The sequence below is a fragment of the Eumetopias jubatus genome, unplaced genomic scaffold (assembly GCF_037043125.1).
Source record: "Eumetopias jubatus isolate StellerSeaLion01/CBP00866 unplaced genomic scaffold, mEumJub1_p1.0 scaffold_7, whole genome shotgun sequence".
Lineage (NCBI taxonomy): Eukaryota > Metazoa > Chordata > Mammalia > Carnivora > Otariidae > Eumetopias > Eumetopias jubatus.
In genome coordinates, this window is record NW_028274813.1 from 41,146,578 (window position 1) to 41,171,996 (window position 25,419).

General features: G+C 37.0%; 1 protein-coding gene across 8 annotated transcripts in view; it reads right to left on the reverse strand.

Annotated features, from left to right (window-relative positions):
• KIAA0586 (KIAA0586 ortholog) overlaps nucleotides 1-25,419 on the reverse strand; it is a 119,406-nt gene that overhangs the window by 24,777 nt on the left and 69,210 nt on the right. For 7 of the 8 annotated variants that reach the window (XM_028101428.2, XM_028101437.2, XM_028101434.2 and 4 more), the window contains one exon: nucleotides 24,167-24,263. In XM_028101428.2, the coding sequence (XP_027957229.2) occupies nucleotides 24,167-24,263 (97 nt within the window). Of the gene's footprint in view, nucleotides 1-7,066; nucleotides 7,156-24,166; nucleotides 24,264-25,419 lie in introns of those variants that run through there. The other variant, XM_088024579.1, reaches the window with a different exon arrangement.

The window sequence follows — 25,419 nt, forward strand, 5'->3', positions numbered from 1 at the left end:
GCAGGACTTTGTGACCAGAGAACAAAATCAGAGACCCTTGAAAGAAGGAGGAATGCAGAGTGGGGATTAGCACAGATCAAAGAGACATGGAAGTCTGGGATGGTGATAAGACAGAACTGAAATGGGTCAACCATATAGGTCAGGCAAGATATGGGGCCCTGGAATAGTCAGCCAAGAGAAATAAGACCGAGTAATTGGAGGTCCCACTACAGGTGGGAGAAAGAATACAGGACTGTTTAATTGATGCACTAGCTACTTCACAATATCTGCTTCCTTGTCCCATTACCCAAACCAGCCAGGTTAGTTGGGGGAGGAAGGAGAAAAGAAGCATTAAGCTGTATAATGAATAAGACAATTATCCCTACACACTTCATGGAGCACAGCTGCTCATTATTCCAAACATACAGGTTCTTCTAAAAATTGAGGTTTCAAGGAGAAAAGAAAAGCTAGAGAGGATGAAAGGCAGAAAAAAAATCTACCTTAGAAAACTTAGTTCCAGCTAATTAGTACCCTACTGCTTCTGAACAACATCATATAAGTCCATTTCTTTATTTCTTCTACACCTTAAAGAAGATGATACTATGTAGGAAAGGAAATAGGAGAGAGAGTAATTTGAATTCTCCCTAGACCAGATACTGTTGGCAATGAGAACTATGTTTAAAGACAGCCCCCTTAGATTTTCTTCTTAAAGTCATAAACACTATTCAAACGTCAATAAAATCTGCCTTGAAGACTTCATGTTCCTAAGCTCCTTATTTTGAATTTGTTCCTCCCACCTTCAGTGTCTATCACTCTCATTACTTTTTATTCCTAAACCGTCACCGGTTTGCTGTGGTAAGACGTGTCTTCTAAGAGCTGCCATTAGGCCTGAATTACATGTTTATACTTCATCAGTGTTATTTTCTGTAGCAAAAAACAATCTTGGGAGATTTTTCCCACTTAAAAAAATGTTTAATGATATTTTATGACGCTAGCTATGTTACACCTACCTACATGATGTTAGACCTTTGTTTGGAGTGAGATGAGGAAAAGGCTAAGGCCAAAGGTAAAAATTTGGGGGCATTTTACATAAATAAAATCTTATTCTATATAACATCACTAGTAATATTGGTAAAAAGCAAAATTATGGATAAGAAACTCTATTAACTTTTCTACATAATAAGATAAAATATGTAAGTACAATAAAAAGGAAAAAATATGTTTGCAAGAACAAAAAGGAAGGTTACTAGGGGTGACAAATTATGTTGCCTTTTGCCTTTAGAGGCGTATGGGGGGGAGGATTTCCTAAGAAATTTAATCATTTTTAATACCTTCATATGTACCCGATACTGCCCCTAATCTTAAGCCTTGAGTTACCAGTTTCTCTGTTGGATTTAAAGATGTGAGAATTGTTGACAGAATGAGTTTACTAAAACACTCACTTGCCAATAGATAGGATTACAGATTGGAAATCACCCTAGTTTAATGAGTTTCATTATATTTAGTTGCCCAACATGCAAGTCAATGGAAAATTCTGTAAAATAATCCAAGGTTTTACATATATCTTCAATATATTCACTGAAGAGTAAAAAACTTTTGTTGAAAGTCAGTTTATCTCCATAACACTATATAGAATATGTAACATCCACAGCATTTGCTCACAAACATCCTTAAAGCTCAGGACCAATATGGGTTCAATTCCTAGCTCTCAAAGGAGAGCCGATTACAACATGAGTTTCAAAGAGGTGAAGTGTCCTAGAGACAATCATGCTAACCACAGCTAATATTTTCATAGCTCCTAATACATGTCAGGTCCTGTTCTAAGTGCATTACATATCTTTACCATATCAACACACAGAGAGGTTAAGTAAGGTCACCAGCTAATGAATAGTGGAGCTAGGATTTGAACCCAAGGCAGTCTGACTCCAAAGTACAAGCACTATGCTGTAGTGCTGCTAATTCTATAGTAGAACAGAAGTCACAAGAACATCTGGAGTCATTAAGCAATATTTCACAAAGGGTGATCCTCCTCCTCTGGCGTCAGAATCACCAGTTAACATTCTGATTCCCAGGCCCCATCTTAGGAAAACAATCAGATTCTCAGGATGAGGCAGGGATCTATATTTTAATTTAATAGGACAAAAAAGATTCTTATGTCTGTTAAAGTTCGAGAAACACTGTATTAGAGACTAACAAAGAAGCAATCTAATAGTAGGTCATCTTGTAAATATAGTAAGTCCATATTACTTCTCTGTTCATTCTGAATTGAAATAACCAAGCTTCTTTTTTTATTTAGGGTAGGACTGGGTTAGTAGAATAAACTACCGTTATTCTAGCTGAAATGGTCTATCCGATTTTTATTTATATAAAACTAAAATTGGTAAAAAATTAAATGATTATTATGTTGATTAGAAGAATAGCATTTGTAATACATTAACTTATGATTGTAATTAATTTCCTTTGAAGAATGACAGTGTAGTATAATGGAAATATTACTGAATGAGGGGTAAGAAGATCAGATGCTACCACTAATCAGAATTATGACCTTCGGTTCTACTGAACTGGGATGGTCCCTCTGCTTTCAAGACTTACAAATCTACCTCACTGATAATCTACATTTACCTCTACAATTATTATTTTGAAAGGTTAAATTATTCTTTAGTGGCGGTTGAATAAAAAGGGTACTAAGTTTATCTTTTAGTTTAAATTATATTTTACATCAATTTGATTTCTATTAAAGAATCATAAAACCTTTAAAGTCAGGTTTCAGGAAGTCTGGCTAAGAACAATGAAAAGAGTTACAGAAGTTTTTGGAATGTTGGTGAGTCTCCAATGGTGAGTCTTCAAAACAATGCTGGTGTATGCTTTTGGTGAGATGTGTTTAATGTCACAGACAAGAAAAATTGAAGCTCTCCATACAGAGTATACGATTACTTCTACAATAAGAAAATTAAATAATTTCTACAATTAAAATCCTCCAATACAGAAAAGGAAATTACTTTTAGCGTCAACAAGTGAAAATGTTATGGAAATCCTTGAACGATTTTCAGTGTCTTGTTTAACAGATTTTCCGTATCAATCCTTCATGCATTTCGCTCATTCTGAGGGAATATCCCTAGTTATGCACATTTAGCTCCATGATTATATAGGTGTGACTGTGTATAAGGAATTATATATGTAATATATATATTCTTCAAATCAAAGGTGTAAATCCTTTCTTGTAGGAATAAACAGTTGAAATAATCATCCATGTTAAGAACCCATTAATGTGCCATGGGGCACCTGGGTGGCACAGTAAGTTAAGCATCTGACTCTTGGATTCAGCTCAGGTCATGATCTCAGGGACAGGGGATCCAGTCCCTTGCCGGGCTCTGAGCTTAGCATGGAGACTGCTTCTGAAACTCTCTCTCCCTCTGTCCCTGCCCCCTCTCTTTCTCTCAAATAAATAAATCTTTTAAAAAAGTGCATTAATGTGCCAGGGGAGTGTCTTTTCTCATATGGATTATGCCCCCACCTCCCTCCAAACATCCTCACATAAAATGTAAGGAATGTATATACTAAAGACAAGCAGCAGTGGACCTAAAATACTTGCTGCCACATGTTTTTTTCAGGACTATAAGAAAAAAGTGACAATTTGACAGTATGATTACATAAAGATGCTTGTCTTTTTTTAATATAGGCATTCTAACAAATTATTTCTGAGATGCAGTGTTTTCAAAAATTCTTCTTCTTAACTACCCCTTTCTTCTCTTTATTTCTTAAGAGCAGTTACTTTGTCTTATTCCTCTCTCTAGATCCAAGGCACCTTCTACAGTCCTTTACACAAAAAGCATGCTAGAAAAGGTTGACCGAAGAAGAATATAGGCTGGAATATTATTCAGACATAAAGAGGAGTGAAGTAATGACCTCTGCTACAATATGAATGAACCTGGAAAACATGTTAAGTGAAAGAAGCCAGACACAAAAGCCATATAGTGCATGATTCCATTTATATAAAATGTACAGAGTAGGTCAATCCACAGAGACAGAAAGTAGGTTGGTAGTTTCCAGGGCCTGGGGGAGAGGAGAAAAGAGAAGGAATACTAACGGGTGTGGGGTTTCTTTCCAGGACAAAGGAAAGGCTCTGGAATTACATAATGGTCATGGTCCCATAACTTTTAAAAAATACTAAAAACCACTAAATGGTACATTTATTTTTATTTTTTATGTATTTTTAAAAAGATTATTTATTTATTTATTCATGAGAGACAGAGAGAGAGGCAGAGGCAGAGCGAAAAGTAGGCTCCCCACGGAGCAGGGAGCCTGACATGGGACTCGATCCCAGGACGCTGGGATCATGACCTGAGCCGAAGGCAGATGCTCAACCGACTGAGCCACCCAGGAGCCCTAAATTGTACATTTTGAAAAGAAGAATTCTACAGTATGAATTATATCTCAATTTTTTTTAAAAAAAATGAGTGAATGAAAGTCATATTATTTTCCCCTCCTCTAGAAATCAAAAAATTGCCTATTGATTAATATGTAACCTCATTTAACTTTTCCTATCCTTGGGCAAATTCTTGGCTAATATATATATAGCTATAACTAATATATCCTCAAAGAATAAATAAAAAAAGTTAATACTACAAAGAAATTGCACAGTGTTTTAGAAAAGCAAGTAAAAATGACTTTAGATTATTCCACTGTGGCTATCTGCACCACGGTCTACATTAAAAAAGTGTCAGTAAGGATGCCTGGGGGGCTCAGTCAGTTGAGCGTCTGCCTTTGGCTCAGGTCATGATCCTGGGCTCCTGGGATCGAGTCCCATAACGGGCTCCTTGCTAGGGGGGAGTCTGCCTCTCCCTCTGCCTGCCGCTCCCCCTTCTTGTGCTCTCTCTGACACATAAATAAGTAAAACCTTAAAAAAAAAAAAAAGTCAGTAATTAAAAAACAAATGGAATGAAATATACTCTTTTCTTCTTCCTTCCGTCTCTTTACTAAATAACAGAATTAAATGTTGTTTGTGGTCAATAGCAAACGATATTCAAATTCAATTCAATGAATACTTAATGATCACTGCGTATTAAGCACAGTGCTATGTTGGGAAACATGGTCTCTTACATAACAAACAAGATAACCTATCTTAGCAAACAAACCACAAAACTATCCATATATCAGTTTCCCTGACATTCTGAATAAATCCATGTAGGCAATGTAGAGATGATTAAGGCAGCTCTTGCCAACAAGCTGTTAAGTCACATAATAAATATTTATTAAATGCTTACTCAATAAAATGGTATAAAACAAGGAAAAGAGCATCACCTTTGCACCCAGTAGATATGAGCTAGATTTCCAGATCTTTGTTTTCTAAAACTCTGTGCTTTGGGAAAATTAGTTATCTTTCATGAGTTTTATCCTTTTCTCTTACTTTTTAAAAAAGATTTTATTTATTTATTTGAGAGAGAGAGAGAGTGAGAGAGACAGAGATCACGAGCAGGGAGGAAGGGTAGAGGGAGAAGCAGACTCTCTGCTAAGCAGGGAGCCCGAAGCACAGCCCAGGACACTGCGTCAGTCAGGCTTGGTGCTCAGCGTGGAGTCAGCTTAGGATTCTCTCTCTCCCTCTGCCCCTGCCCCTCCCCTGCTGATGTGTGACCTGAGCTGAAAGCAGACACTTAACTGACTGAGCCACCCAGGCACCCTTAAAAAATTATTTTTAAAACAAGAGTATTTCCACTGAGCACTTGAGATTAGCACACACAATATTTTCTGTTTCTAGTCAGCTGCTATTAATTACAAAGCACAAATGTTCCAGACTTCTAGCTTGAATGAAATGTATTCTTAAATAAACACCTAGAAATCCAATTTCTATTATATTGAAGACATAATGTATTATAAAAGCAGAGCCAAATATCTCCTCCTGAAGTGTTAAATACAGAAAAAAGATGTGAGTGGGGGGGCCTGAATGGCTTGGTCAAGTATCTGACTCAATCTCAGCTCAGGTCATGATCTCAGGGTCCTGGGATAGAGCCTCACATCAGGCTCTGCACTCAGTGGGGAGTCTGCTTGGGATTCTCTCTCCCTCTCTCTCTGTCCCTCTCTCCACCCCACCCACTTGTTTGCTTGCACGCACATTCTGTCAAATAAATAAATAAATCTTCTAAAAAAAAGATGTAAGTAAATATATGTAATATACTCAGCATCACATTTAAATATCTTTTAACAACAAAATCTTTTTTTAAAAGATTTTATTTATTTATTTTGGGAGAGAGAGAGGGAGAGAGGGCGCAAGCACACACAACAGCAGGGGAGGGGCAGGGGCAGAGGGAGAGAAAGAATCCTAAGCTGACTCCACGCTGAGCACCAAGCCTGACGCAGCGCCCTAGGGCGCAATTCCACAACCCCAAGATCACGACCCCAGTGGAAATCAAGAGTCAGACGCTTAACTGACTGAGCCACCCAGGCACCTCAACAACAAAACATTTTTTAAATACATTCCCACATAACAAACTTTTAATACAAGTTAAGAAAATTCATAATGAGAAAAAGTGTCATAAAATCAGTAAGATTTAAGTTAGCTTTATTAAAGTATAATTTATACCCAGTAAGATTCACCCTTGACAAACACATATGGTTACATAACCACCACCACAATCAAGATCTAGAAGATCTACATCATCCCCAAAGTTCCTCCTGCCACTTGTAGTCAAACCCTCCTCTCACTCCTCAGAAGCCATTGATCTGTTCTCTATATAAACACTTCTGCTTTTTCCAAAATGTCATATAGCTATATTTGTCACAAAAATACAGTATGTGGCCTTTTGAAGTTGGCTTCTTTCACTTTATATAAAGCAGTGAGATTCATCCATGCTGTTATGTCTATCAGTATTCCATTCCTTTTCAGTGCTGAGTGGTATTCCTTGGTATGGATGCATCATACCTTGCTTACCCATTTACTGGTAGGAGCACATCTTGGTTGATTTCAGTTTTTGATAATCATAAATGAAACTGTTAAAAAATATTCAAGTACAGAGGCGGCTGGGTGGCTCAGTCGGTTAAGCGTCTGCCTTCGGCTCAGGTCGTGATCCCAGGGTCCTGGGATCGAGCCCCACATCTGGCTCATTGCTCAGCAGGGAGCCTGCTTCTCCCTCTCCTTCTGCCATCCCCCTGCCTCATCCTCTGCTTGTGCTCTCTGGCTCTCTGTGTCAAATGAATAAATAAAATCTTTAAAAAAAATTCAAGTACAGGTTTTATGTGACCATAAATTTTCAGTTCTCTTGAGTAAATAAATTACTCAATAGTAATTTAGTAGTAGGAATAGTAATAGTAACAGCAAATAGACTGCTGGGTTATATGGTAAATTTATATTTAATTTTATAAGAAACTGCCAAAATGTTTTCCAAGGTGGCTGTAGCATTTTGCATTCCCACCAGCAATGTATGAGAATTAGAATTGCTCTGCCTTCTCATCAATGCATGGTATTATCAGTTTCTTTGATTTCAGCCAACCTAATGGGTATTTAGTGGTATCTAATTTTTAATTTGCATTTCCCCAATAACTAATGATGTTTACCATCTTTCTGTGTGCTTATTTGCCGTCCATATAACTTTTTTTGGTGAAGTTATCTGTTCAAATCTTTAAACTCATTTTTAAAATTGGGTTGTTCATTTTCCTACTATTGAGTTTTGTGTTTTTAAAATATATTCTGGGGGCACCTGGGTGGCTCAGTCAGTTGGGCATCTGCCTTTGGCTCAGCTTATGATCCCAGGGTCCTGGGATCGAGCCCCTGGGAGAGCCTGCTTCTCCCTCTCCCTCTACAGCTCCCCCTGCTTATGCTCTCTCTCTCTCTCTGTGTCAGATGAGTAAAATCTTTAAAAAAATAAAATAGTTTTTTAAAAATGGACAAATTCTGGATACAAGTTCTCTATCAAAAAGTAGATTTGCAAATATTTTCTCCTAATACGTAGTTTTTCTTTTTTCATTCTCTTAGCAGTATCTTTTGAAGATGTTTTTATTTTGATTAAGTTCAATTAATCAATATATTCTTCTATGAACTAGGACTTTTTTGGAATATCTTAAAAATCTTTGCCCAACCAAAGGTCACAAAGATTTTCTCCTATATTTTCTTCTAGGGTTTTAGAGCTTTACATTTAGATTTAGGATCCATTTTGAACTAAGTTTTGTATATGTTTTGAGATATGGGTCGAGGTTCATTTTTTGCATATAAGTGACCACTTGTCCCAATACCATTTGTTGAAAAGCTTATCCTTTCTTCATTAAAATCTTTGCCATTTGTGAAAAAAAATCAACTGATCATAAATGTGTAGACTACTTTTGGATTCTATATTCTATTCCATTGACCTATCTACCTGTTCATCTTTGTGCCAATACTACACTATCATGATTACTATAGCTTTATAAAATGTTTTGAAGTCATAGTGTAAATCTCCCAACTTTTTCTTTTTTTTTAATTTTATTATGTTATGTTAATCACCATACATCATTAGTTTTTGATGTAGTATTCCATGATTCATTGTTAGCGTATAGCACCCAGTGCTCCATGCAGTACATGCCCTCTTAAATACCCATCACCAGGCTAACCCATCCCCCCACCCCCCTCCCCTCTAGAAGCCTGTTTGTTTCTCAGAGTCCATAGTCTCTCATGGTTCGTCTCCCCCTCCGATTTCCCTCCCCTTCATTTTTCCCTTCCTACTTTTTCTTTTTAAAATTACTTTGGCTATTCCAGCTCTCTACATTTCCTTATGAGCTTGTCAATTTCTACCAAAACCTTGTTAGAATTTTGATTGAGACTGCACTGAATCTGTAGGTCAATTTGGGGAGAACGGACATCTTAATTTCCAGTCTTCATCTATGAACATTTATCATCGATCCATTTATTTAAGTCTTTGATTTCTCTCATCAGATCTTTTTGTAGTTTTTAGCACACAAATCTTGCAAATATTTTATTAGATTTATACCTAAGTATTTCATGTTTCTGTTGCTATGATAAATTGTAGTTTTTATTTAATTTTTTTATTTTTAAAAATATTTTATTCATTTATTTTCAGAGAGAGAGAGAGAGAGCACAAGCAGTGGGGAATGGCAGAGGCAGAGGGAGAAGCAGAGTCCCCGCTGAGCAGGGAGCCTGACACAGGACTCGATCCCAAGACCCTGAGATCATGACCTGAACTGAAGGCAGAAGCTTAACCAACTGAACCACCCAGGCACCCCTAAATTGTAGTTTTTAATTGTAATTTCCAATTTTCATTGCTAGTTCAAAGAAATATCATTGATCTTTGTACATTTTTTATAATCATGCATCAGCAAATTAGATTTAAATCAATCATCTTATTTCTTTTTTGTTCCTTTTGCTATTGTTAGCCCTTTTCCCCTAATTTTCTACTTGCTTTTGGAATAACTGAGTATATATTTAACTTAGTACTATTTAAACATATTTTGATGGTTACTCTAGAGTTTACAATATACATCTATCCCTTATCATCATCCACTTTCAAATCACATTATATCATAACATATACTGTAAGAAGCTTTCATCAGTATACGTTCAATTCTTGTATCTTATTTATCATGCTATCATTGTCATTTTATTTTTATAGTCACTAAAAACAATATTTTTGCATTTGACAGTTAATTATCTTCTATAGTGACCAAAAAAATAAGAAATCTTTTATTTATACCTTCACTTTAGCCAACTCAGAAGCTCTTCATTTCTTTGTATAAATCCAAGTTTCTATCTGGTATCATTTAATTTCTACCTGAAAATTTCCTTTAAGGTTTTTCATTTGTTTGTTTGCTTGTTTGGGTACATGCCTGTCAGATTTTGTTTACCTGGAAAAAAAGTATTTATTTTGCCTTCATTTTTGAAGAGTATTTTTGCTGGATATAGAATTCTGTGTCGACTGAGGGTTTTTTGTTTGTTTTTTCCCTTTCAGCACTTTAAAATGTTACTGTTTTGTCTTCTGGACTATATGTCTTGTAATAAGAAAAGCTGACATATTTCTTATATTTGCTCTTCTGTAAGTAGTCTACCTTTTTTCTCTGGCTACCTTCAATATTTTCTTTGTCTTTGGTTTTTAGCAGTTTGAATACAATGTGTATAAGTAGTTTTTCTTTTAATCTTGCTTGAAGTTCCTCCGAGATTCTTGGATTTGTGGTTTAATGTTCTTTGTTTTTCTTATAAAATTATTGATCATTATCTCATCAAGTATTCTTACTGTTCTGTTTGCTTTCTCTTTTCTTACTGGTATTCCAATTACATGTGTGTTTAGATATTTGATATTGCTCCTGAATGCTCAGATTTTTTTCACTCTTCTTTCTTTTTGCATTTCAACATCTACTGACTTGCCAAGTTTACTGATTCCTTGGCTGGCTGAACCTACTGATAAGCCCGCTTAAGTCATTCTTCATCTTTACTACTGGTTTACTACAACACTTCTATTTGAAGGTTTCTTATAATTTCCATCTCTCTGCACAAATTCCCATCTGTTCATGCATGTTTTATCTATCTTTTCTACTAGGGTCTTTAACACATTGATCATAGTTAATTTTAAGTTCCAATATCTGAGTCTTCTATGAGTCTTGTTGTCTTGACTGTTTGGTCTCTTAAGAGTGAATTGTATTCTTGCGCTTTTTTTTTTTTTTAAGTTTTATTTATTTAAGTAATCTCCACACCCAATGTGGGGCTCAAACTCTCAACTCCGAGATCAAGAGTCACACACTCCTCTGACTGGGCCAGCCAGGAACCCCTTTTCTTGCTTTTTTTATGCTTGAGCTTTTGACTGAATGCCAGACATTTTGTATAAGACAACAGAGACTGAGATATGTAGTATTTAAACATGGAAATGGGAACACTTTTTCTTCAGTTAGGCTATTCGTATGAGAAGTTGAGTAAATCAAGTCAGGAGTTAAGTTGGCTTTGAGTTTTGTTGTTGCTGCAGTTAACTTTGGTGTACCCAAAATACTTCCCAAAATGCTCGAGTGTCACTTTGTGTTCAGCATGGACTAGGATGCCAGAGTGTTTTTCTTAATGTTCCTGTTCCACCTTCACCTTTCAGCCTTCACTGAACTTCTGTTCCAGAGAGGGAGTGTCTCTCTACACTCTTGTGCCTTGACTATATTAGACTGCTGCTGCTTGTTACTCACTATTTGTTGCTCACTTGGTGAGAGATACAGAAGGGATAGTTTTCTCTTGTCCTGGTCCAGCCTCAGTCCCAGGCAGATCCTACACACCTGGGTCTTGTGGTGGAGTTTTCTCAGTGATCCTGTCTCTCCTCCCTGTGGCAGCCAAATTCTGCCTTGTCCCTTTAGCAAGTTTTATGTAGGAGACTTTCCTACCCCTCTGCCAGCAATGAGAGACTTTTAATGGTACTAATATAAGATTTTGGGCCTAAGACTATTTCCTTCCTCTTCACCAAGAGTGGATGGTTTTTTTCTTTACACTTCTGGCAGCCACAGTGGGTTTTCACCTGTGCTCCCGAGGTGATGGATATGCTGCCCCTTTCCCAGTGACTTAAGAATTTTGTTCTTACATGAAAAGGGTCCAAATGGGGCATCTGGTCTTTCTATTAAGTTGAAGTCACTCTTCTTCTAGGCCTGTACCAGTGAAGGATAATCTCTCTAGGCTTCTATCCTGCCTCTGAAACTTTCCTTTTCTAGAGGTCGTGGAGAAGAGACTGCAACTGAGCGTGAATTCCCCTTGTATCTGTAGCTACGATGGTTGTACACTTGGCCTTTAGCAACCCATTGAAAAAGTTTAGCCAAATATATCTTATCCACTTTCATGGTGCCTGGTGTGTCTTCCTGTGACTATGCTCTGGCACAGTGAGATAGTGCTTGCGTCCCATCTCTTTAGAGGAGTCTGCATTTCTTGGACTTTAGGCTACTTAGTTGCTCTGCATCATAAGCTCTTTGATAGGTTCAAGAAATGTGATTTTGTAGTTTATCTGACATTTTATGATAGTTAGGGTAGAAGTGACATTCTTTCTACTTCCCTCATCCGAGGCAGAAACAGAACTCCCCAATTCAGCAACATTTTAAAGTGAATTTCTGTTTTATTAATCAATAGTAGCATGAATTTGTAGAATACACATTTACTCAGACAATGCTTATTACACATTTGGATTTGTGGAATTTTGGCAAATGTATTGGTCTGTGTCCCATCCCCTCCCTATCCGAGATCTACAAACATGATTTTGATATCACTGTTATACCTGAAGAGAAAAAAATGAACTCAAACTTTTGTGATTTTGAAATAATTAAGATCAATTATAAATTTGACAGCTATCATAACTTAGCTATATTTCAAATACAAAGGGAAAAAATTTACCACTTTATTAAAGAACAAAAATGATTTCATTTGCACATGTGGTCAGAAATAGCTTCTAAATATACATAACCTTTGAATTTCCTAATTCTTACATATTTAAATCACAATCACTGTATGTGAGATATAAAGGGTGCTAAAATGGCTAGGATTAAACTCAGGACATAATGTCAAAAATATCTGTGATACTTTAAGTATATTTCCCACAAAAATGTAACCTGCTTCTGATAAGTTATTATAATTATACTTACTATTTTTAGCACTTTGATACATATTTACTAATGAGTATATATAACCTACAAATATAAAACCTGAAGAATGCTGTGATTTTTTTTTTTAAGATTTATTTATTTATTTTAGAGAAAGAGAGCATGGTAGGGAGGGGCAGAAGGAGAGAGAGTCCTAAGCCGACTCTGCACAGAGTACAACTTGGGGCTCAGTCTCATGACCCTAATATCACGACCTGAGCCAAAACCAAGAATTAGGTGCTTAACCAATTGCACCACACAGACGCCCCAAGAATGCTGTGATTTTCAAGCAAATTGACAACTAATCTGCCTAACATTTAAGCACAAAACATAAGATCTAATTTTCCCCTTTGATTAGAGCACGTAAAGCATGTTTGACTTTCTAATTATAATTTATTATGATGGTCTTAAAATTTTAAGAGAAAAACTAAAGAGGAAAATATTTTTTTAAAGATTATTTATTTATTAATTTGAGAGAGAGAGAGAAAGAGCAAGCACACGAGCAGTGGGGAGGAGCACAGGGAGAGGGAGAAGCAGATTCCCCGATGCGGGGCTTGATCCCAGGACCCCAAGATCATGACCTGCACCAAAGGCAGCCACTTAACCAACTGAGCCACGCAGTGTCCCAGGAAGAAAATATTGTTTTTAAAGTGAACTATTTTGTGTTGGGAAAACTAGATAGCTACATGTAAAATAATGAAACTGGCCCACTTTCTAATGCCATATACAAAAATAAATTCAAAATGGACTAAAGACCTAAGTGTGAGGCTGAAACCATAAAAATCCTAGAACACAGGCAGTAATTTCTCTGACATCAGCCATAGCAACATTTTTCTAGACATGTTTCCTAAGGTAAGAGAAACAAAAGCAAAAATAAATTATTGGGACCACATCAAAATAAAAAGCTTTTGCACAGTGAAGGAAACCATCAATAAAACAAAATGGGAGAAGGTATTTGCAAATGATATACCCAATAAGGGGTTAATATCTAAAATATATAAAGAACTTTTATAACTCAACACTAAAAAACAATCTGGTTAAAAAATGGGCAGAGGACCTAAATAGACATTTTTCTAAAAAAGATATACAAGTGGTCGACAGAAACATAGAAAGATGCTCAATATCACTAATCATCAGGGAAATGCAAATCAAAACCACAAGGAGATACAACCTCACATCTGTCAGAATGGCTAAAATAAAAAAGACAAGAAATAACAAGTGTTGGCAAGTATGTGGAGAAAAAAGGACCCTTGAACACTGTTGGTGGGAATGTATATTGTTACAGCCCCTGTGGAAAATACAGAGGGCCTCAAAAAATTAAAAACAAAAATACCATATGATCCAACAATTCCACTACTGGATACTTTACCCCCCAAAAATAAAAATACTAATTTTAAAAGATATATACACTTCTATGTTTATTGCAGCATTATTTACAATAGCCAAGACATGGAAGCAACTTAAGTGTCCATTGATAGATAAATGGATAAGGAAGATATGATATGCAGGTGCACACATACACACCCCACAGGAATACACACCATCATAAAAAGGGGTAAGATTGTGCTATCTGAAACATGGATGGCCATAGAGGGTATTATGCTAAGTGAAGTAAGTCAGACTAAGAAAGACAAATACCATATGATTTCACTCTTACTTGTAATCTAAAAAATAAAGCAAATGAATAAACAAAAAACAGAATCAGACCTATAAATACAGAGAATAAACTGATGGTTGCCAGAGGGAAGGGTTGAGGGGAAATAGGCAAAACGGGTTAAGGGAAGTGGAAGGTACAGGTTTCCAGTTATGGAATGAATAAGTCACAGGAATAAAAAGCACAGCATAAGGAATATAGCCAGTGATATACAGTGTTGTATATAGTAGCTACTTGTGAGGAGCATAGCATAATGTATAAACTTCTCAAATCATTATGTTATACTCAGAAAATTAATGTAACACTGTGTGTCAACTATACTGATAGACTGTAAAAAGATACTGATAGAATGTAAAAAATAAAAAAATAAAGTGAACTATTTTAATACATTATAGAATTTAATTGTTCCTGGGTTTATAACAAATAAGTGGATTTAAAACTAGTCTCTCATTAATATGGAAGAAAGTTAACTTGCACAGTAAAAGATGCAGTAAAAGTTAACTTGCATAATAAAAAGGAAAAAAAATTAAATGACTCACTAAAATCACTTAAATGGTTGCTTTCACTATAAAATCATTAATCAAGACATAGAATCAGGTAAGTGGTATCATGTGGTTGAAAATATATGCAATGAATTCAATACCAAATGAAAGAGTTTCACTCTTATATTCCAAAGACAGTCATCTGTCAGATCAATTCGATTTCTCTTTTATATTACAACCTGAAAGTCATAATCAAAGAGGGAGAAAAATAAGGATTTTACAGATTTCTTGGAAGCATAGAGCTAGAACCCATGTCCTACCAAATCTTTGGTCAGTTTTTAATGATCATTGAAAGAGCTGCTACTGCTAGTAAGCTTCTTGATTCTTTATATACACATATTAAACTAATACACATTTCAAAGTGAAATAAATACATGATACTTCCCCCTGAAATAGTCATAATTTGGGGTTCAAGTATTCTTGGAAGCATTTATCTGTCAGAAAAGATGGTTTTGATTCCCTTGTGATAAAGTGAATTTCCTTCATTACCTTAAAGGCCTCTGTATGAAAGATAGGATTGAATTCCTTCAAGGTCACCCAAAGTCCTGAGAGTCCTGAGAAGATGATTTTGGCACTCTGACTCTCCTATTCTCTGAAATGTTTGTCAATGTCTTAGAGTTTCAACAACAACAACAAAAATAAAGCCCACAAAATTTATGGGAAAAAAGTCATAACTGACTATATTTGCCAAGGCAATCATATTCATTCAAAAAATTTTCAGTATGGAGATGTGTATCAATTACAGAGTGAAACATTTGGCTTCTATTTTAAAATGTTCTATTTATAGCTCACTGGGTATTTATTTGTGTCAGTCAAAACTGATATAGGTCTGCTTTCCTAACTTCTGTACTACATATAAAGTTAAGTGAAAAAAAATTACATATATTAAGTCCAACTGTTCTAAATTCTTTCTAGATAAAACTTCCTTTAAAGGGCTAACATCTTGGTTTCTTTTATTCTTATGATTTTTATTGACTCATTAAATGTTAATTAGACATTATTTAATGACATTGTACTTAATGACAGTTTGTTGTGAATCCATAAGAATTTAACTATTGCCACCTTGTGGTCAGACGTTCATATACGTGACACAGAGAACAATGTCACTTTCCTAGAGAGATACTTTAAAATCTTACCAAATTTTCCTATCAATTGAGAAAAATGATCATTTCATTATATACAATATGTCCCAGGGAGAAAAAATTTATTAATAATTTTAAGAAATTATAACTTTTAAAAACCTAACTTAAATATATAGTATTTGACCATGAATGTAAACAGTACTCAGCAGGAAATCAAGTCAGTCCTGATATTATCTTAGAAGCATTTATTTGCTTATATCTATATGCTGTAATGATTCAGTTTTAAATACTATAAGAGTTTTACAAGCAAGTTTTTATGGGATTCTAAAATACAGTATTAACACTACTGTACCATGGTTAGGTTGAAAAGGTGGTCAGGAAGGCAAAGTTCTGAGAAGCTGGAGCAAGAGAGGAACAGAAAACAGAAAAGTAAAAACCTAAAATCTACATAGCATAATTTGAATAATTATCTTGAGTACTTTCTCATTTAAGGCTTCCCTAAACACTAACTGCTAAGTTACATTTGCAATTATATTGGCATTCAATAAATGAAACAAAAAAGGGGGAGCGGAGCAAGATGGGGGAGGAGTAGGAGACCTGGATTTCGTCTGGTCCCAGGAATTCAGCTGGATAGGGATTAAATCATTCTGAACACCTACGAACTCAACAGGAGATCGAAGAAAAGAATAGCAACAACTCTCTGAACAGAAAAGCGACCACTTTCTGGAAGGTAGGACGTGCGGAAAAGTGAATCCGAGGATAGTCGGCGGAGAAGGGGGCCTCCGTCGGCCACTTCTGGCAAGTGACAGAGAGCGGAGCACAAAATCGGAACTTTTAGAAGTTGGCTCCGCTGAGGGATATCGCTCCAGTGGCTAAGCGGGAGGTGGAACCCTCGCGGGACAGTGTGGTCTCAGGACCCTCCGGGTCACAGAAAGACCGGGGGTGCCTGAGTGCAGCAGAGCTCCCAGGTATTGGAGCAGGGAAGCCGGCTGCAGAGATGGAGCGAGTCATGGGCTCTCAGCTGGGGGTTGCCATAAACTGTGATCAGCGACACAGTCGGGCCAGTGCTCCTCCAGCAGGGACCCAACAAGCGGCAGATCCGGGGAGACTCCCCTTCCTCCCCCAGGAGGAGCAGCGCAGGAGTGCAACACAGGGATCTGCTGGGTTTGGAGACTCCACACCTAGTCGGGTGCCAGAGATAGAAACGCTCGGTCACAGGCCGGGTGAGCACGGAGTGCAGCTGGAGACCGGGGAGACGGGAGTGATTGACTGCTTTTCTCTGGGGGCTCACTGAGGAGCGGGGCCCCAAGTTCTCGGCTCCTCCCGGGTAGAGATTGAGAGGCCGCCATTTTCACTCTCGTCCCCCAAAGCTGTACCGAGAGCTTGCAGGGAACAAAAGCTCCCCAGAGCAAACCCGAGCAGATGACTTAGCCCGGACGGGCAAGGGCGGGGCAATTCCGCCTCCGGCAAAGACATTTGGGAACCACGGCAACAGGCCCCTCCCCCAGAAGATCAGCAAGAACAGCCAGCCAAGACCAAGATCACCGATCAATGAGAACAGCAGAGCTCCAGAGCTAGGGGAATACTGCACATAGAATCCATGGCTTTTTTACCATGATTCTTTAGTCTTTCAAAGTTAATTTTTTTAACTGTCTTTTTTTTTTTAATTTTTCTTTTTCCCTTTTTCAACCAACATCTTATCAATCCCTTTTTTAAAAAAACATTTTTATTTTTCATTTTTAGAGTCATAATCTATCCCTTCATAGTAGTTACCCTTATTTTTGGCATATATATATAAGTTCTCTCTTTAAAATTTTGAGATACAGTTTCTTCTAACAGATCAAAATACACCCTAAATCTCTAGTGTATTGCTTTGTTCTACTCTCCTGCCTGACCACCTTCTCTCCCCCATTTTTTTTCTTTCTTTTTTTTAAATCCTCTTCTTTCTTTTTTCAAACAACTTATCAATTCCTTTTACAAAATTTTTTATAATTTTCATCTTTACAGTTATATTCCATCCCTTCATCGTATCAACCCTTATTTGGTACATATATAAATAATTCTTTCTTCCTTTAAAATTTTGGGAGGCACTGTCTTCTAACAGACGAAAATACACCCAAAACCTAGTGTGTGCCACTGATCTATGCACCAGCCTGATCATATTTGATCATATTCTGTTTTTTTGTTTTGTTCTGTTTTTGTTTGTTTTTATCTTTTTCTTTTCTTTTTTTTTTTTCCTCTTTCTTTCCCTTTCTTTTCCCCTGGTTTCAGGTCTTTTCTGATTTGTTTAGTGTATATTTTTCTGGGGTCGTTGTTACCCTGTTAGCATTTTGCTCTCTCATTCATCTATTCTCCTCTGGACAAAATGACAAGACGAAAAAAATCACCTCAACAAAAAGAACAAGAGGTAGTACCGACTGCCAGGGACCTACTCAGTACGGACATTAGTACGATGTCGGACCTAGAGTTCAAAACCATGATTTTAAAGATACTAGCTGGGCTTGAAAAAAGCATGGAAGTTATTAGAGAAACCCTTTCTGGAGAAATAAAAGAACTAAAATCTAACTAAGTTGAAATCAAAAAGGCTATTAATGAGGTGCAATCAAAAATGGGGGTGCTAACTTCTAGGATAAATGAGGCAGAAGAGAGAATCGGTGATATAGAAGACGAAATGATGGAAAATAAAGAAGCTGAGAAAAGGAGAGATAAACAACTACTGAATCACGAGGGCAGAATTCGAGAGATAAGTGATACCATAAGACGAAACAACATTAGAATAATTGGGATCCCAGAAGAAGAAGAAAGAGAGAGAGGGGCAGAAGGTATATTGGAGCAAATTATAGCAGAGAACTTCCCTAATGTGGGGAAGGAAGCAGGTATCAAAATCCAGGAGGCACAGAGAACCGCTCTCAAAATCAATAAAAAAAGGTCAACACCCTGACATCTAATAGTAAAACTTACGAGTCTCAGAGACAAAGAGAAAATCCTGAAAGCAGCTCGGGAGAAGATATGTAACCTACAATGGTAGAAACATTAGATTGGCAACAGACCTATCCACAGAGACCTGGCAGGCCAGAAAGGATGGGCATGATATTTTCAGAGCACTAAATGAGAAAAATATGCAGCCAAGAATACTATATCCAGCTAGGCTGTCATTGAAAATAGAAGGAGAGATAAAAAGCTTCCAGGACAAACAAAAACTAAAGGAATTTGCAAACACGAAACCAGCCCTACAAGAAATATGGAAAGGGGTCCTCTAAGCAAAGAGAGAGCCTAAAAGCAGCATAGACCAGAAAGGAACACAGACAATGCACAGTAACAGTCACCTTACAGGCAATACAATGGCACTAAATTCCTCTTTCAATAGTTACCCTGAATGTAAATGGGCTAAATGCCCCAATCAAAAGACACAGGCTATCAGATTGGATTAAAAAACAAGACCCATCGATATGCTGTCTGCAAGAGACTCATTTTAGACCCAAAGACACCCCCACATTGAAAGTGAGGGGGTGGAAAACCATTTACCATGCTAATGGACACCCAAAGGAAGCTGGGGTGGCAATCCTTATATCAGACAAATTAGATATTAAACCAAAGACTGTAATAAGAGATGAGGAAGGACACTATATCCTATTTAAAGGGTCTATCCAACAAGAAGATCTAACAATTATAAATATCTATGCCCCTAACATGGGAGCAGCCAATTATATAAGGCAATTAATAACAAAAGCAAAGAAACACATTGATAACAATACAATAATAGTGGGGGACTTTAACACCCCCCTGACTGAAATGGACAGATCATCTAAGCAAAAGGTCAACAAGGAAATAAAGACTTTAAATGACACACTGGGCCAAATGGACTTCACAGACATATTCAGAACATTCCATCCCAAAGCAACGGAATACACATTCTTCTCTAGTGCCCATGGAACATTCTCCAGAATTGATCACATCCTGGGTCAAAAATCAGGTCTCAACCAGTACCAAAAGATTGGGATTATTCCCTGCATATTTTCAGACCACAATGCTTTGAAACTAGAACTCAATCACAAGAGGAAAGTCGGAAAGAACTCAAATACATGGAGGCTAAAGAGCATCCTACTAAAGAATGAACGGGTCAACCAGGAAGTTAAAGAAGAATTAAAAAAATTCATGGAAACCAATGAAAATGAAAACACAACTGTTCAAAATCTTTGGGATACAGCAAAGGAAGTCCTGAGAAGAAAGTATATAGCAATACAAGCCTTTCTCAAGAAACAAGAAAGGTCTCAAATACACAACCTAACCCTACACCTAAAGGAGCTAGAGAAAAAACAGCAAATAAAGCCTAAACCCAGCAGGAGAAGAGAAATAATAAAGATCAGAGCAGAAATCAATGAAATAGAAACCAAAAGACTAGGAGCTGGTTCTTTGACAGAATTAACAAGACTGATAAACCCCTGGCCAGACTGATCAAAAAGAAAAGAGAAATGACCCAAATCAACAAAATCATGAATGAAAGAGGAGAGATCACAACCAACACCAAAGAAATACAGACAGTTATAAGAACATATTATGAGCAACTCTATGCCAGCAAATTAGATAACCTGGAAGAAATGGATGCATTCCTAGAGATGTATCAACTACCAAAACTGAACCAGGAAGAAAGAGAAAACCTGAATAGATCTATAACCACTAAGGAAATTGAAGCAGTCATCAAAAATCTCCCAAGAAACAAAAGCCCAGGGCCAGATGGCTTCCCAGGGGAATTCTACCAAATATTTCAAGAAGAATTAATACCTATTCTCCTGAAACTGTTCCAAAAAAATAGAAATGGAAGGAAAACTTCCAAACTCATTTTATGAGGCCACCATTACCATGATCCCCAAACCAGACAAAGACCCCATCAAAAAGGAGAATTACAGACCAATATCCTTGATGAACATGGATGCAAAAATTCTCACCAAAATACTAGCCAATAGGATCCAACAGGACTTTAAAAGGATTATTCACCACAACCAAGTGGGATTTATCCCTGGGCTGCAAGGTTGGTTCAACATCCACAAATCAATCAACATGATACAATACATTAACAAAAGAAAGAACAAGAATCATATGATCCTCTCATAGATGCAGAAAAAGCATTTGACAAAGTACAGCACCCTTTCTTGATGAAAACTCTTCAGAGTATGGGGATAGAGGGTACATACCCTCTATCAATATCATAAAAGCCATCTACGAAAAACCTACAGCGAATATCATTCTCAATGGGGAAAAGCTGAGAGCTTTCCCCCTAAGGTCAGGAACACGGCAGGGATGTCCACTATCACCACTGCTATTCAACATTGTATTAGAAGTCCTAGCCACAGCAATCAGACAACAAAAAGAAATCAAAGGCATCCAAATCAGCAAAGAAGTCAAACTCTCACTGTTTGCAGATGATATGATACTTTATGTGGAAAACCCAAAAGATTCCACCCCAAAACTGCTAGAACTCATACAGGAATTCAGTAAAGTGGCAGGATATAAAATCAATGCACAGAAATCAGTGGCATTCCTATACACCAACAACAAGACAGAAGAGAGAGAAATTAAGGAGTCGATCCCATTTACAATTGCACCCAAAACCATAAGATACCTAGGAATAAATCTAACCAAAGAGGCAAAGGATCTGTACTCAGAAAACTATAGAATACTCATTAAAGAAATTGAGGAAGACACAAAGAAATGGAAAAACGTTCCATGCTCATGGACTAGAAGAACAAATATTGTGAAGATGTCAATGCTACCTAGAGCAAGCTACACACTCAAAGCAATCCCCATCAAAATACCATCAACTTTTTTCAAAGAAATGGAACAAATAATCCTAAAATTTGTATGGAACCAGAAAAGACCCTGAATAGCCAGAGGAATGTTGAAAAAGAAAAGCAAAGCTGGCAGCATCACATTTCCAGACTTCCAGCTCCATTACAAAGCTGTCATCATCAAGACAGTATGGTACTGGCACAAAAACAGACACATGGATCAATGGAACAGAACAGAGAGCCCAGAAATGGACCCTCAACTCTATGGTCAACTAATCTTCGACAAAGCAGGAAGGAATGTCCAATGGAAAAAAGACAGTCTCTTCAACACGTGGTGTTGGGAAAATTGGACGGCCACATGCAGAAGAATGAAACTGGACCATTTCCTTACACCACACACAAAAAATAGACTCAAAATGGATGAAAGACCTAAATGTGAGACAGGAATCCATCAAAATCCTAGAGGAGAACACAGGCAGCAACCCCTTCGACCTCAGCCGCAGCAACTTCTTCCTAGAAACATCACCAAAGGCAAGGGAAGCAAGGGTGAAAATGAACTACTGGGATTTCATCAAGATAAAAAGCTTCTGCACAGCAAAAGAAACAGTCCACAAAACCAAAAGACAACTGACAGAATGGGAGAAGATATTTGCAAATGACATATCAGATAAAGGGCTAGTATCCAAAATCTATAAAGAACCTATCAAACTCAATACCCAAAGAACAAATAATCCAATCAAGAAATGGGTAGAAGATATGAACAGACATTTTTCCAAAGAAGACATCCAAATGGCCAATAGACACATGAAAAAGTGCTCAACATCGCTCGGCATCAGGGAAGTCCAAATCAAAACCTCAATGAGATACCACCTCACACCCGTCAGAATGGCTAAAATTCACAAGTCAGGAAACGATAGATATTGGCGGGGATGCGGAGAAAGGAGAACCCTCCTACACTGTTGGTGGGAATGCAAGCTGGTGCAACCACTCTGGAAAACAGTATGGAGGTTCCTCAAAAAGTTGAAAATAGAGCTACCATATGATCCAGCAATTGCACTACTGGGTATTTACCACAAAGATACAAATGTAGGGATCCAAAGGGGTACATGTACCCCGATGTTTATACCAGCAATGTCCACAATAGCCAAACTGTGGAAAGAGCCAAGATGTCCATCGACAGATGAATGGATAAAGAAGATGTGGTATATATATACAATGGAATATTATGCAGCCATCAAAAGGAATGAGATCTTGCCATTTGCAACGACGTGGATGGAACTGGAGGGTGTTATGCTGAGTGAAATAAGTCAATTAGAGAAGGACATGTATCATATGACCTCACTGATAGGAGGAATTCTTAATCTCAGGAAAGAAACTGAGGGTTGCTGGAGTGGGGGTAGGGTGGGAGGGATGGGGTGGCTGTGTGATAGACACCGGGGAAGGTATATGCTATGGTGAGCGCTGTAAATTGTGCAAGACTGTTGAATCACAGACCTGTACCTCTGAAACAAATAATGCAATATATGTTAAGAAAAAAAAAGAAGAGAAGAAGATAGCAGGAGGGGAAGAATGAAGGGGAGGAAATCGGAGGGGGAGACGAACCATGAGAGACGATGGACTCTGAAAAACAAACTGAGGGTTCTAGAGGGGAGGGGAGTGGGGGGATGGGTTAGCCTGGTGATGGGTATTAAAGAGGGCATGTTCTGCGTGGAGCACTGGGTATTATGCACAAACAATGAATCATGGAACACTACATCAAAAACTAATGATGTAATGTATGGTGATTAACATAACAATAAAAAATTTAAAGAAAAAAATGAAACAAAAAACACAATTATAAAAGCAAATAAAAACATTCTACTCCACAAAACATTCCTAATACTTCTTCCTAGATAGTGGAAATAAAGTTTTGAAACATAAGATATCTTAATTTCTACTGCCAAATTTCAGAATTTGGGTTATATTAAATTGAAATGACTAAGAATCAAGAAGGTAAATAAATCACAAAGCCAACAGTCTTTCAGAAACATAAAGGCAACATCAAACTGCTGTGATGCTGATGGTAGAGATGAAGTTCAACCACACAACTTTGAGCAGTACAGAAAAGGTCATTCATATTAATAGCATTTAACGTTGAGAGTCCTTGGTTTTCTTACATTGTACTTATTGTTAACATCACCCACAACACTAAATAGCCCTTATAAAAAGCACTTTACAGCCATAGTCCCTGCTTTTATCATATCATAATTTAAAATAGACAACTATGACACAGATAAAGGCCTATATGTAGATAAAAAGGCATTCAGTTGTACCAGAACCAAAGGGTAAAATTAAAGGAAAAACACTAAGAATTTTAAAAATCCATTAGAAATAGTGTTTATTGGTAAAAAGAACACACATACAGTCAAATATGATAGCAGATTCTTTATCCCAATGGACCAAGAGAAAACAAAAAACCTATAGACAAGAATGAGATGTATATAAAAATAAAGAATTCGCATTATTCAATATCAGGACAAGTATCGAACTATTATATTACAAGAAAATGAATCTTACCTTGTTGCTGTGAAAGCGAAGTATCAGATTTATTTCTTACACGTATTATACGACTTTGTGCTGGCTTACGTTCAACTTGCTTAACATCTTGGTCATGCTTTTGTTGGTATAAAGAATTTAAGACATGAAGTCATAATATTGCTTTTAAAGTTAAAGATTTTTGAGCAATAAAATTATTTAGATGTTTCTTACACAAAATTTCAATATTATGCATGCTTTCTAATTGCTAAATGGGTGATAGAGTACACATTAATGTGTTACGCTAATGAAAAGATACTGGAAATAAAATCTTTAAAAAGATTTGGATGATATACACAGATTTCAAATATTCAAATTATTTCTATTTTTACTAGAGAACTCAGAGCTCCTTATAAATCAAACTATTCTAGATATATACACATGATGGATTTAGACAGGATAAAAACTTAATTTGCTTGTAAGCTCTCCCATATAACCACTTTTACATAAAACGAAAATCTGCATAATGCACTGCAATTTTCGAAGAGCTTTTATATATAGTAACATCATCTAATTCTCATAAGAGAATGAGTAGGTATTGTTACCCTCCTTCACCATTCAAGAAATGTATATTCTACCATAAGCCCTGTCGCCTCTCTTCCTTACCTATAACCTAACCAAATTTGAAACTGACAGTAGTCACACATTCTTTCACAATCACACATCACGAATTGCGAAGCCATTTTCTTTCTTCCTTTTCCTGCTTTATGGGCTTAGTTATGAATGAGTTCCTGAAAACAGCTATCAGATACACTTTGACAGGAATTTAAAAAGCTACCTCTGGATTCTTATCAATGACCAGTTGACCCACAAGCTGAACCCAGGCAATCAGAGGCTCCTTACTCCTTCTCTGTCTTTGGAATATATGTCCCACCTACTATTTCCATACTAGCAGTTGTTGAGAGAGTAAGTGGTTAAGAGGCCATCTGGACTGAATACCTGACTAAACCAAAATGAAGGCTTCCATATATACTTTTAAGATTCTGGCGGGTGGGTGCAGAGATCTACTTGTCTTACAGTTGTCCAAGACAAGCCTCATCAGTAAGTTCCCTTACTTACTGAACCTGCCACCACCACTCTGAAGTGGTCTGTGTCTTTATTCAGTCTCTCCTTACTCTCCATGCATAGGAAGCCAGTTTTGAATTTCACCCAGGAAACTCCTGAGGTAGCAACCAGTAATACCAACACCGTGCAATGCTATACAATATCATGCAATAAATACTTAGTGAATACAT